Source organism: Falco cherrug, chromosome 10, assembly GCF_023634085.1.
Source record: "Falco cherrug isolate bFalChe1 chromosome 10, bFalChe1.pri, whole genome shotgun sequence".
Taxonomy (NCBI): domain Eukaryota; kingdom Metazoa; phylum Chordata; class Aves; order Falconiformes; family Falconidae; genus Falco; species Falco cherrug.
Genome location: NC_073706.1, coordinates 20267100 through 20280094, shown reverse-complemented (window position 1 = coordinate 20280094; position 12995 = coordinate 20267100). Strand labels below are relative to the sequence as shown.

General features: G+C 37.3%; 1 protein-coding gene across 7 annotated transcripts in view; it reads right to left on the bottom strand.

Annotated features, from left to right (window-relative positions):
• The window catches only part of SHANK2 (SH3 and multiple ankyrin repeat domains 2), a 353665-nt gene that overhangs the window by 299846 nt on the left and 40824 nt on the right, over positions 1 to 12995 (bottom strand). For all 7 annotated transcript variants that reach the window (XM_055722497.1, XM_055722500.1, XM_055722502.1 and 4 more), the window contains exons 4-5: positions 9114 to 9333; positions 12 to 215 (exon numbers count right to left, since the gene is read on the bottom strand). In XM_055722497.1, the coding sequence (XP_055578472.1) occupies positions 12 to 215; positions 9114 to 9317 (408 nt within the window). In that variant the 5' untranslated portion in view covers positions 9318 to 9333. The remainder of the gene's footprint in view (positions 1 to 11; positions 216 to 9113; positions 9334 to 12995) is intronic.

Here is a 12995-nt window from a genome sequence, read left to right as displayed (position 1 = left end):
TCTAAAAATACCTCAAGTGAAGGAACTCCTTTATTCACTGGCTGTGGGTATTCCCTAAGAAGTCGTTCCTCATCCAAAAACTTCCCATCTCTACCATTGCTTGCAGGCTGAAACAGTCCATAATTCAGGACATCTTTCAAACTCTGATTCAAAGTGCACAAAATTCGTTGCTTTGCAACCCACACTGAAGCTTCTGGGTTAAATCTAATGCATTTCTGCAAATAGAAATTATTAAAAAAAAAGTCTAATTAATGAAAAAAAAATTAAGCAGTATATTACATTCTAAAATTTGTGTCATAAATATATACAATCACACAAAATAAACCTACAAATTCCAGGACAAAACATACATCATCAGAATTACATTTCAGACATGCATTCCTCTATAATAACTAATGCACAAATACTGTGAAAACACAGGACATTTCAAGTCCTTCCACAAACATCAGAGACTATATCCTTCTTCAGAGGAAGAACATCTTCATGGCACACCTGTTTGAAAATCCAAGTGAAAGGGATGTTACAAGATGGTTAACCATGCACTTGATTTCTGGCTTTTCAGACAATCAGTCTGATTCACAACAATTTCACAAAAATTGATATTCAGGCAAGAATTTTAATTCATTTTAAGCTACATTTATCTTAGGGTAAATTTAAGGGAGGAACTATATGACATGAAGCAGCAGAGGACTCGAAAACCTTGAAAATGCTTTCCAGTTCTCTGCTTCTTACCAAGCTGTAATTCAGAAATTTAATAAATATAGGATTTTTTCTAATTGTAGTTTATGTTGCAGTCAATGGTTACAAGCTACCAGTAGACGGCAATGCCTAGAAACCAGTTTGTTGCCTCTGATGTTCAGCATCATGACTGTATGGTGCTGCCAACTCACCCAATACTGGGCCATAAGAAGGGCTTGCACCAAGCTGCAGAGCTACAGCACAGGAGTCCCTTCTTTGCCTACTCAAAGGATGTTCCCGTCCCCTCACAATCCAATACAGCATGCACAGATTGCACATAGGCCAAGAAAAAATGTTAATGGATATATCTTTTTTTATCAGTACATTTCCATGAATGTAGCTCTAATTCTGTGATACTGTCAAGTAACCACTCTTCAGGCCTTTTCTGAAGACCTCTGCTACTCTTCACATTATAATTGGACATAAAGGTAAGAACAGAAATACATGAAAAATGATTGATGTTTTATGAAGAGTGAAGTGTCTTTAACTTTACCCACAGCTGCTTCTGCACTGCTCACCTCTGTGTTATCTGTTGGCATCTTTTTAAAGTCCCAAGGTCATCCATAGGAAAATGGCTACAGATTGTCTTTTAGAACTAAACATATTTATCCTGGCAAGATCCAGATATATCTGAAAGTAATCTCTAATCCCATATACACAAATCAAGTAACAAATTCATTTGAGTATTTCAATTGTAAATTTTGAAAAGCAAATTCAAAGGCAGAAGTCACAATGTCTTCTTGACTGTTTCAATATTATGGGGCAAAAATTTTCAATGTAAAAGGTACAACCAGGACATGAAGGACATGAAGGACATTCAATTTACAGCTGTTTCAGCTGAGCAAACACTACAGTCAACCAGTCCTCTGCATATATTCATTTTATCAGAGCGAAACAACTTGCTGGTTTTAAATATCATGACATACTGAAGTTGAGAAATTTGGCTTTGTTTCTGTGAGTTAATCCTCAGATATGAGAACAATCAATAGACTGAGACGTCTTCTATTCATTGCTGCCAGCTAGTGCCACTGAAGCTACCGCGATAGCTTCTCATAGGGGTCTGCCCAAGGAAGCAAGGCAGGCTCGTGAACGTTGGGCTCTGTCCAGCTCCACCACATCTGGCCATGAATTACTAAAAATTACTATTTGGTTTGTTTTTCATCAGTTCCTGCACAAACTGCACTTTTTGAGATACGGCTCAAGTACTGATGCTACATCAGCAGTTTCAGTAACTCTAAAAATTGTCAGTTACAACATATGTTACGAGCTTAACTTCTACAAGCTGTATCACTATGCAATGACTTGTCATTATCCACACATCCTGAAAGATTCTAACAAATGCTATTAAAATGGGAAGAAGCAAAGATAATTTTGAAATTACTGTGTGGGTTTTCCCCCCAAGAAACTCTTTCTTACATGAAACAAATCATTTTTGGACTTGTGTGACTGCTTTTATTCTAATAACACAAAACACTAACTTCTGACTGTAGTATAATTAAGTCTCGGGTTTTTTTAATGCACCTTGAGAACTCAACATGTTGTTTTGTTCAGTCTATTCTTGTACTCTATCTATTCTTGATTGCTTGCAAATAATGCAGATACTGTTGTGTATTTTTAATTCTCAAAGATCTGCTAAATTGGTGAAATTATAATTTAGAATTTCTTCAGAATAGATTTCAATGGAAAATAAATCTTTCTACATTTTTTATGCACATTGAATCAGCAATGCACAACTTTTATATTCTGAAATACTTTCCACAGGTCTGAGATTGGCATGTTCATTTAATGCATGAGGACAGGACATAATAGTTTAACCATCTTCACCACACTGTGAGGTGAGGTGGTAAGGAATGGCAGTGAGGAATTCTTTTTGTGCAGTAGCTCAAAAGCTTGTTTGAAAATGACTTATCTGGTAACTACACCACTGTTGTATTTCTACCACAGTAACTACAATATTTTATAGAGTGCTCAACAGCAGAGCAGAATAAATATGGAAACACTTTGAAACTAATAATTTCACAAACTCATTTATTCACAGCCCTAGCTTTTCTAGTGATTCACAAGAAACAAAAATGCACTCATTCCAATAAATTACGATCCTGTTAATAAATTATAAAGAATTAAGATAAATGATGTAAAAAGCAAATCAATAACCAAACAACTGTTTCCTACCAAAATTTCTCAGAGTCAGGTAAGTGAAACTAGTGAGACAAGTGATTACTTATGCTTCCATGAAGCCAGGCAGGATAGAGATGGAAGCTGTTACTACTCTCCCACAGGCAGCTGCTGAACGAGAGGATAAGAAGGACCGCTCAAGCGCTGCATAGAGTATATTTTAGATCGGCCTGCCCCTGGAACACCTAACCTGTACTGCTTCTCTGTCCACCTGCCCACCCTCTCAGGACAGAGACCACCACAGTCATCATCTCTATTGTGTAGACAAGTCATTACCTACTGCCATACTTTCTACCCTGAGAAAATGTCAGCTGAGTCACAGCAGAATCTACACATAGATTGCTTTAGCTATGAAATAAGTAAGAATGAATTAGATGTACATGGTGCAATGACCACACGGAAATGAGACAGTAGCTAAGTCAAAAAGCTAGACAATTTTTTTATAATCTTCAGTAAATTCTCAAAAATAGAACCCTACAACTGGGGATAGTTTAAGTGGCAAAGAACTACAGAAACGCATATGAAACAAAGACATTTTGCATTGACAGATGTTGGATCTAGTCTTTCCACCGTTTTCGTTGCATCTCAAGACCAGATAAAAGGTGATAGTTTGTCTTGAAGGCTAGCTGCAAGCACCATAAAAATTGCAACAGTTTTTTCAAATGAGAATCAAAAAAGTAGCCCTGCGTGGCTCAAAAACACCATCAAAACCACAATAAGTCACTCAAAATCCAAGTCTAGCAGCAAGACATCACATCGACATTGGTTGCTGAAATGTGAGACCTGTGTTTTTGATATTAAAGCTCTTTTATCAAGACAGACATGGTCAATTATAATCCTGCATTCCTGCACACTGGTGAGACTAAGTCACTAAGCGAAACAGAAGGCCTGGAAGCAAGGGGAAAGTATAGCTCACCTACTCCAGCTAAAGGAAAGATATTAATTCAATGGGAATAATGTTCATGATACAGTATCTCTGTGAAGTAACATTTATCTGTTAAAAATCTACCAACCAACACATCTTTTTCATCAGACTCACAAAGTTGTCAATCACACAGAACTGCACTGCAACAGCAGAACCATGACAAATGGTTTATACAGCTGCCTCCAGAATGTGATTGTCAGAATATCAAAATACAAGTAATTCCTTTCAATAGAAGACATCGATATTAAATAGGTGACAACCAAAAAGTGGGAAATGCAAATGAGAGTTGGGTGCCATGAGAAAAAAAAAAAGCAGAGAAAAAAAGAACAAGTGGCTCATTTTTATTTGTGCTCAGTGTTCAAATTAATTCTTGGAGGCACTGCTCTCCTTCATCAAAATGCATTCAGAAAACACAGAATTTATGAGATGACAGGTCAAAAAAACCTGTCTGGCCACACCATCACCACCTGGCAAGTCAGATCATCTGTCCAGACCAAGGGCATAAGAACAGATGTCAGTAGCACCCACAATCATCAAACTGAAGATCAAAAGAAAGACCAACTATAAACAGAAAGCAGCAACGAAAATCAGTCACAAGATGCAATACAGAAGAGTACTTGTGAAAAGTTAAAAACGAAAACCTGGAACAGATTGGAATCGGTGGATGGCAGTACAGACTTGAAACAAGTAAAAATGGAGGCATCTTAAGCAAAAATGTGACTCAAGCTGCAACTGTGCTGACTGCACTTCTTCCTTCACAACAAAAGTTGCACAAACTAAACAAGTGTTCTATCTAAGAAATAAAAGCACTAAGGAAAAGATTCTTAATCCTAAAGGCCAAGGAATACTGGAAAAAGTAAAGAAAGGATACAAAAGTATATAAAGCAATACAGAAGTAGAAAACCATAAAAGCAACTACAACTTAAGCTGTTGCTTTACCAAACTGCCACTTACCAAACAACACTTCGCATGGAAAATCCAATATAAAAAGAAACAGAAGGAGGGAGTCCGTAAATGCTCATTACTGAAGTGGAGCAGCAAAACAGATGGGCATAAAGCATTTCAAAGAAGTCTTCAGCAGAGCCAATCCCATCTCAGCATCAGAATTTAACAAAACATATGAATCTGAGCCTATTGATTTTAAACATAACCTGAGGAAGTCCATAATTATAGGATAAAACAAAATAGCAGAACAATCACCGTGTGTTGATAATAAAATGATGAAAACATCCCTTAAAACAACTGGCTGGCAGATCTGTTCTTGAAGTCTGTGAAAAAGAGAATTCTAAGCACAAAACATTGGACATCACTGTTGGAATACCATGCAAAGGAGATTTTCTTGAAAACAGCTACTGGAGTAGAACCAGACTCCTTCCATATATAGGCAGAATCACTTGTGATATGTTCCTACATGGGCTGATAAAGGAAAAGGATAGAAGACTTAGACTGGATTCAGACCAGAAAGGTCCAGGGAGAGGTCAGATATGCCAGGCATCACAGAAGAAAGTGCAGACATGTTAGCTCACCCAGTTTTCCATGTCCAAAAGACATTTGATGCCATGCACAGACATGGTTGCCTTTAGGCACAAGGGAGGCAGTCGCCTTGGGCAGCAAACTACTGGGGCTGTTGCCTACCAGTTCTGCTTACAAGGAGGAAAGATGCAGATCTGTTGCCAGTCAGTGCTGCTGACAGCATGACACTCAACTTTGCAGCTCTGGGGATGAAGCAACCTCATGTTAAGGGCAAACAATGGAATATTGCCTAAACTGCCAAGAAACCCTACACCACTACTGCAAAGAGAGGTAAGTAATCAATTACTGTCACTTCCACCTCAGTAGCAAGTTGTGCAGGACATAGTCAAGCCAGAGCCCTCTCGGCTGGATGCACTGAAAATAAGCTTCTGGTCAGAAGAGATTACATCTGTGTCCTGCCACCACTAAGGATCTATTAAAGATGAGCCTCCTGGCTTATTAAATCTGGAAAGTAAATGCCAGATAATAAAGCTTTTTTATCCACTCTCCTATGCACAGATGTTTGTGAATGTGGAGAGCCTTCTATGCTCTCCATTCACTCAGTAATTTTACTGAGCTCAAGGAAATCTTTCAGTCGCTCATGTAAATAACCTGCACCCTTCTGTGCCAAGAATGACACTTACTTGAATACCGTTGATGCACAAAAGCAGTAAGAAATTATACTTTCTACAAAGCATTGTTTCAATACATTGGATTTTCATCTGAACTGAAAAGACCACAAAAAATAATTTATATAAGAACTGAAAAGTAAGCCTTCAGAAGAGCCTCAAATGAACTTGTCAAGGTTTACTTTAAAGTTTCAAATGAGAATAAAAGGGCAACAAGACAGATTTCCTACAATGGGTGATAATTTATAAAGTTTTCTAGAGCAGCACACCCTACTGATGATTCTTGGCTCTTATCTCATGTGTACAGTGAAATGAAGGTGATTTACTACACAGTCACTGCAGATGAGCAAACTTTCAATCCTAGTGAGTTTATCTAGGGGTTTAAAGCTTCCCAGTGAGTTGAGTTTTACCTAAAACTCGAAACTTGCCTTCTTTGAAACAAGTATGTTCTTGATCATGCTTTCTAAAAAACAATAAAGAATAAAAACATAAACCTAAACTATGTCATTTCATGCTCCTTTGATTAAACAGACTAATTTTAAACACCTCATGTTAAATTAATATAATTATACAGCAAATGGGGTGTATGTTGGATTTGGCTTGTAGCTGTAACACAGCTCATGAACTATGTTCTTCTCCAGACTTTGCTACATTACATTTAAGCTATCAGTCTTCCTGTTTGCAAACCTGGATCCAGATTTCACTTTTCTGTACAAGAGCTTGTGGGCTCATAAATGACATCAGAAATAAATAATCTGCTATAGACATGTTTAAAACAATTGAGTTAGTTTTCATTAAGAGTTTATTGAAAAGGGGGAAAATGCAAACAGTAAAGCAATAAAAATGAACAAATGAAACACAAAACTGAAAATACTTTTTGGTTTATTTCATTTCCTGCACAAAATGAATTTTTTAAAAAAATATTTGTTTCAATAGTGTCAATAAATAACTTACTATTGGTCTAAAAAATAAAGTAATGAAATAAGAGGGCTTCAGGAGGCTAACACTGTTTTTAAAGCAGAGTCAACCTAGCAAGTAAAGCTAATCCTTCCATTTTACTGGATCTATTCATTGAGCAATGAACACAAAGATATAGCAAACTGGTAGGATCATCAATAAAATCCTAACCATGTCCAGTCAGAGCTTGTCTTGACAGAGGACTTCAGGCGAAACCCTTTTAAATTTAAGACGTACAAAGCAGATTTCAGTATTTCAATCAATACTGAAATGAAAGACCCAAGATGATGACTGCTTTGGCCAAGATTTAATAAAAATCCCATGTGTGGCTCACAGCAGCCTCAGTCCTGCTCTGTCCTCTGAACCCTTCCTGTCCAGCTTGGGCCCCATGCCACTTCCTCTTCATATAGGTTGATCTCACACCATATAAACTAATGGAGTGGTACTGCAATTTCAGCTGCAATCCTCATCTAAAAAATTTTTATGTACAAAAATTTAAGAGATAATGCTCCCAACTCCAACACCGATTTCTCTGAGTTTCTGTAGCACTGTGTAGGCTGGGCTTTAGAAAAAGAGCTCTACAACCACACCTGAGGCCACACTCAAAACAGCTCTTCCCTGTCAGCCTGTAGACAGGCCATCTCTATCATTCTAAAAATGAACTTAATTAAAAAGAAAGGAATAATTTCATCTGAGATAGATCTTTAGTGACAGCACGGTATGATGATGATCTTAAATGTCAGTACAGAGCGAGTGATGTATGTAGCACACAACCATAGAAAGAATGTGTTTTTACAATCATCTTTGAAATGAAAAGTCATATGCCTATCATCAATTGATAGTCCCGACAACAGCATTCAAGGAGGCCCAGGGTAATTTAGATAATTAACAAAGCTGGACAAGTTCAAGTTCTAGAAAGAATCAGTAACTCCCAAACGCTTCGATGGGAAGAGATTGTTAATTCTATCACTTGTGGAGGACAACAATTTGTTTACTTACACAGTTACAACAGCAAACTTTTCCAAGTTTACACTCCTAACATTCCATACATTGAATTTTGCACATTCAACCAAAAAAGAAGCACAACTTAATAGTTCCTTGTAAGAAAGAGTGAGGAATTCAGACTGTAGAATTCTAATATGTAAGGAAAATCCAAGATTTCTTTTTTATTAAAAGAGTAACTTTAATTATCATTTACTCAATTAATCAGACATTTGTTATTTTTTTACCAAACGAAAAGTCTGTTCGATTCTTTCTGTAAGGTGTGAGCAATTAAATCTTTTGTTGAAAAGTCTCTATTTGTATCCCATAGATTTAAGGATGTGAGATACAGCCATAGGTCCACAAGTTAGCTAGCAAATTACTCCTCTAGGAAAATCAGAAAAGGTTTATTTTATCCTTTGATATGTTTCCTGTATAAGCAGTGAGGAGCTGGGAGAGAATAAAGTAACAACTTCATGCCATTGAAAAAACTGTGGAACCATTTGATGTCATGCTTCCTCCAAATTGAGTGTGTTGATTTCTCTGGGTGGAAGTCTGAGAAGGATCACCATGTAGTAAAGGCACAGCAGCAAAGAAGGAAGGAAAGATTTATTTGTGCTTCTCTTTCCTCATCTTTATGCTCTAAAAGCACCAGCTACCTAACAAGGATATCTTTTTGTGGGAGGATGACAGAGAAAGGCAAGGAATATGGTAAAGAAAGACAGTGAATTCGATGACCTCCTGCTAGACCTCAGTCTAGCATCAGTCACAAACTATCTAATGAAAAGTGAAACTAGAGAAGACAATGGGGTTGTACATGTGTGAGGCTTTCATAAGATAACATGTGATTTTGAGGTTCAACCCTCATCTTCTAACAAGATTTTAGATTCCGAATTCTCTTTATTCTACCCAAATGCCTCTGAATGCAGATCAGAGAGGTATTTTGCTTTGTGATCACAGCTTTCATCAAGTTAACATACTAAATACACTCTCTTGGATGGGATGGTGCCTGTAGTTTGGGCATTCAGATATACCACTGGGGTACAAAATGTAGACATTAAAAGAAAACATAAATCTTGCCTGTAATATATCAAAAATTGTAAGGAAATAGAACATATCTACTGCAGATTGAAGCCAGCAAAGCTAGTAATTTTAACTTTTTTTTTTTCTTTTAATTGCAATGCAATATGCCTTACCGTTTGCTGCAGATCAGGTATTATAATTCGAATCACTAATGTGTTACTCTGACTGTCTTCCATTCTGCTGCTTGGCTTTTCTGCAGTTGCTCTAATTGTGTCATAAATAGTTTCTTCTTTGGAGCTGTCCGATTCAGATTCAACAGAATAGTCTGAAAAGCTTTGTGCCATTTCATCTTCACTTGATGTTGGGCTACGAGGCATGTTCAAGTTTTTTATCCTGCCAATACAAAGGAGAAAAAGATTTTACAGTTGAAGTCTTAAAAATGAATCAGCTACAAGTTTTTTTTTCTTGGAAGTAGCACACATTTAACATGTTTTATCCTCTTTTTATTTCTTTCTGTAATTTATGTGGATAGACAGAGTGTAATGGAAATAAATCTGGCTACCAATTTACTACAGAAGAGGAAGAAGGACAGCAGGAGGAAAAAAGCGTAATAAAACGAAAGATGATCTTTCTTCCCAGGCACACCAGACTCCCGAAGGATCCAGAAAAAAAAAAAGGGCATAATTACCAGGTTCTCTACTAAATAGCACTGTTGTAAACTGTACTTAGAACTAGATCTGGCTTTGAAGCCTAGTTCTCCCAGCGCAAAAAGACACTTCAGGAAATGAATATAGGTGCTAAACTAATGTCATCCTGTACACCGAGAATCTGTACAGGTAAGGTAACAAAAGACAGTATTTTCAAATATCAGAATCAACCCCAAAATTAAATACTACAGAGAGCAAGACAGACGCAGATGCTGCTTTGTGGTTTGTGGCTCGTACAACAACCTTTAATATCAACACTACCAAAATCCATCTATTACATATATACAAACACAGATTTCAGAAACATATTTAATCTGTGGTATAGATTAGGCTAAAATGAAAGTAACATTAATCCCAAAGTAAGGGCATTTGTGCTCCAAGGTCTCACAGTAAAAACAAACAAATATTTTCCTTCTGGGTTTTTCCAACTACAGCAGTAAAAGATTTTTTTCTGTCCCACAAACTAAAAGCTACTCCAGGAAATGAAAATTATTATTCTGTGGGAAAATAGGGAAAAAAATTTAAACTGGAAAAAATTGAAGAGACCATCATAAACTTTGCAGCGCTTGGTAACCATATACTTTTTCATTTTTTAGAAGCTAGAAAAATGTATAACATTGTTTTTCATGTTTTCCATCAGAATGCTCCCAAGACAATTTCTCTCTTAACGAAAAAAAAACCACCAAAAAAAAAAAAACTCAGTTAAAAGAAAAAAAAAACCCAACAAAAACAAAAAACCAAGAACAACCAATTTAACTGTCAGTCCACATTAAAAAGATACATCAAACTAAAAGTAAAGCACAGGAGGGTGAACTGACTTTACGATGTTACTCATACCCGGTGACAGTACTGAGATATTCAAATATATGTTTTCTATAATGGTCTCACAGTAAGATCCTCCAGAGTAAATACAGTCAAACAACAGCAGGGACTAGGAGAACATCTTTACCACTGTGTTTCATGATTTAGTTCAAGGCAACTAAATAGCACAACCAGATTATGCATTCCTCTTCACCATCCAGTCATTTATATCACAACAGTTACAAAGCAGGCACAAAAGGCTACCACTGTCATTTAGCATTTTGAGATGACCGTATGTTGGAGCCAGCGTTTAGACCAGAGGACAGGCAGCAGCAAGGAAGGCCTAAAGCTTGAGGTCAAGGGCAAGCATTTCCAAAGCACATCACATAAGCACATCATCAAGTCTTATTGTTATATCTGATGAAGGACAATTCCAGTGTTATTACCCTCAGCTATAATTACTAATGAAGACAAAAACTGTGCATTCAAAAATCCAAAGGCATGCCAGTTCACAGCAGCTTAATGCAATCTGTTTACAAAAGAAAACTCTTGAGGGAGTATTTCATTTTCTTAACTGCTTCACTGAACTGCAGATTAATGCTGCTCTCCAAAGCACCTTAAGTCAATAAAAAGCATAAACATTTCAATGACTTCTTTATTCATCTACCAATGCTAAATCACATGAAGTCAAAATATAGTAGGTCAATATACAGTATTAAGGAGAATAAGAGGTATAGGCCAGTGAGTGTGAGAAAAAAAGGTAGTAAGACCAGCACATGGTTTGTCTCTCCCTAAAGCCATTTGAGAGAACAATATATACCAGGGCAATGGATTCAACAGAGCAGTAAACTGCAATTATGCAGCATAAAAATAAAAGAGTTAAATTAGAAAAAAAACTTCCCAAGGTTTTGGCAAGTGGATTTTCATGCAAAAACTACCCAGAAATATCTCATTATGGAATATCAAGGCGAAATCACTAGCTGAAGAATCAGGTTCCACGTATCAAGCACTTAAGTTTAATAAATAGCGGGACAAAGATCTCCTTGGAGACTCATCAATAAGGCACAAGTCACCTGATCTTCTGCAATGCAGATTAAAAGATTAAATGTATAAACATATCTACAGTGGCAACATAAACAGAACCTATGCCTCACCAGCGCTATGGAGAAGCAGATCATTTAAACACCTTTTTTTAAACAATACTATCTAACCACTGGAGAAACTAAACCAGCAGAGGTCCCAGTGTAGAGTAGATCCTGACAGGGAGCACAGGTCAAGCACATCTACCTAAATCTATAGACACCTTAGGGCAATTTCATTGTTTGTCTCTTAAATGGCATTGAAATGAAGATACCACCATTTGTTAATTGGAGATGCTCACTACTATAGCTCCCACAGGAATGTTGTTATCTTTTAGGAAGCATTTCAGTTTTGTCCCTGTGCTAGTCCAAAGACTTTTCCACAACGAAAACTATTAACTCAGGAAAAGTAAGGCAGGCTGCCTGGCTTACCTGGGCTTGTACAGCAGAAGAAAATACAGCATCCCAAGTTCCTAATTCCCAGCTGGCAATTCATTGGTTCGAAAGGATATTATATAGATAAAATACAGATTGGGTTTTGCTGACACGATTGTCTGGGAGACCTTCTTTCATTTTCTTAAAAACACAACAGATAGTATGCTTCCTATAAGCTGATTGTGTATGTGGCAATGTGATACATCAGAGGCTGCTTTTGACACAGAGAAGTGCCGAGTGAAGAAAAAATTTCTCTGTAAACGAATAAAAACAGATTTCCAATGATTGTGGAAGAAAACTCACACTGGAAACTATCACCACAACAGTCTTTGCTGCTCCTCTGTCTGTGATTCCAACTCCTGTACCTTGAGCCCCCGGCAAGTCCCAGCCACAGGTGCTCTCCTTCCCTGGCCCCTGCACACGCCCTAACCACTGGCTGAACAAAGGAAGCACAAGCTCCAGCTGGTTAAACACCACTTCTGACATAAGAAGGTTGTAAAACAGCTGGACGATGAAAGAATAAAAGAATAGCTATATGCTTACTCTTATTATTGTACTTTTCCCTCAGCACCTTGCCCTTCAGCTCTGTGGGAGCACTGAGATGTTTAGTCTGCCTCTATGACTAGTGCCAGGTTATGTTTCCCAGGCCAACAGGCCAAATGAAGTAAGTTAAGCTCACATTGCTGCCTTCCCCTTACAGATGCTATTTTTAGATTATTTTTTTTCTCTCTCCACCCGCAACTTTCACAAAATCTACAGGAATTTCTTATCCTGCTATTTGTCACCACCCTACCACTAAGGAGAGTTCAAAACAGTCTATGAATAAACTAAAGAAACCCAGGGGCAAGTAGCATCTAACTTCCTTTTTCTATCAGAAAAAAAAAAATTAAGAGCACATTATAGAAGACTGGAATTAAAACTGTGCAGGTATCAAAAGGCAAGAAATTCAACTCCCACAGTTTGCTCACTCTCTGTCAGAATGCTGTGCTCCACTGAGTGCAAACTGACACAGCAGGGGGAAAAAAGCAAGAGC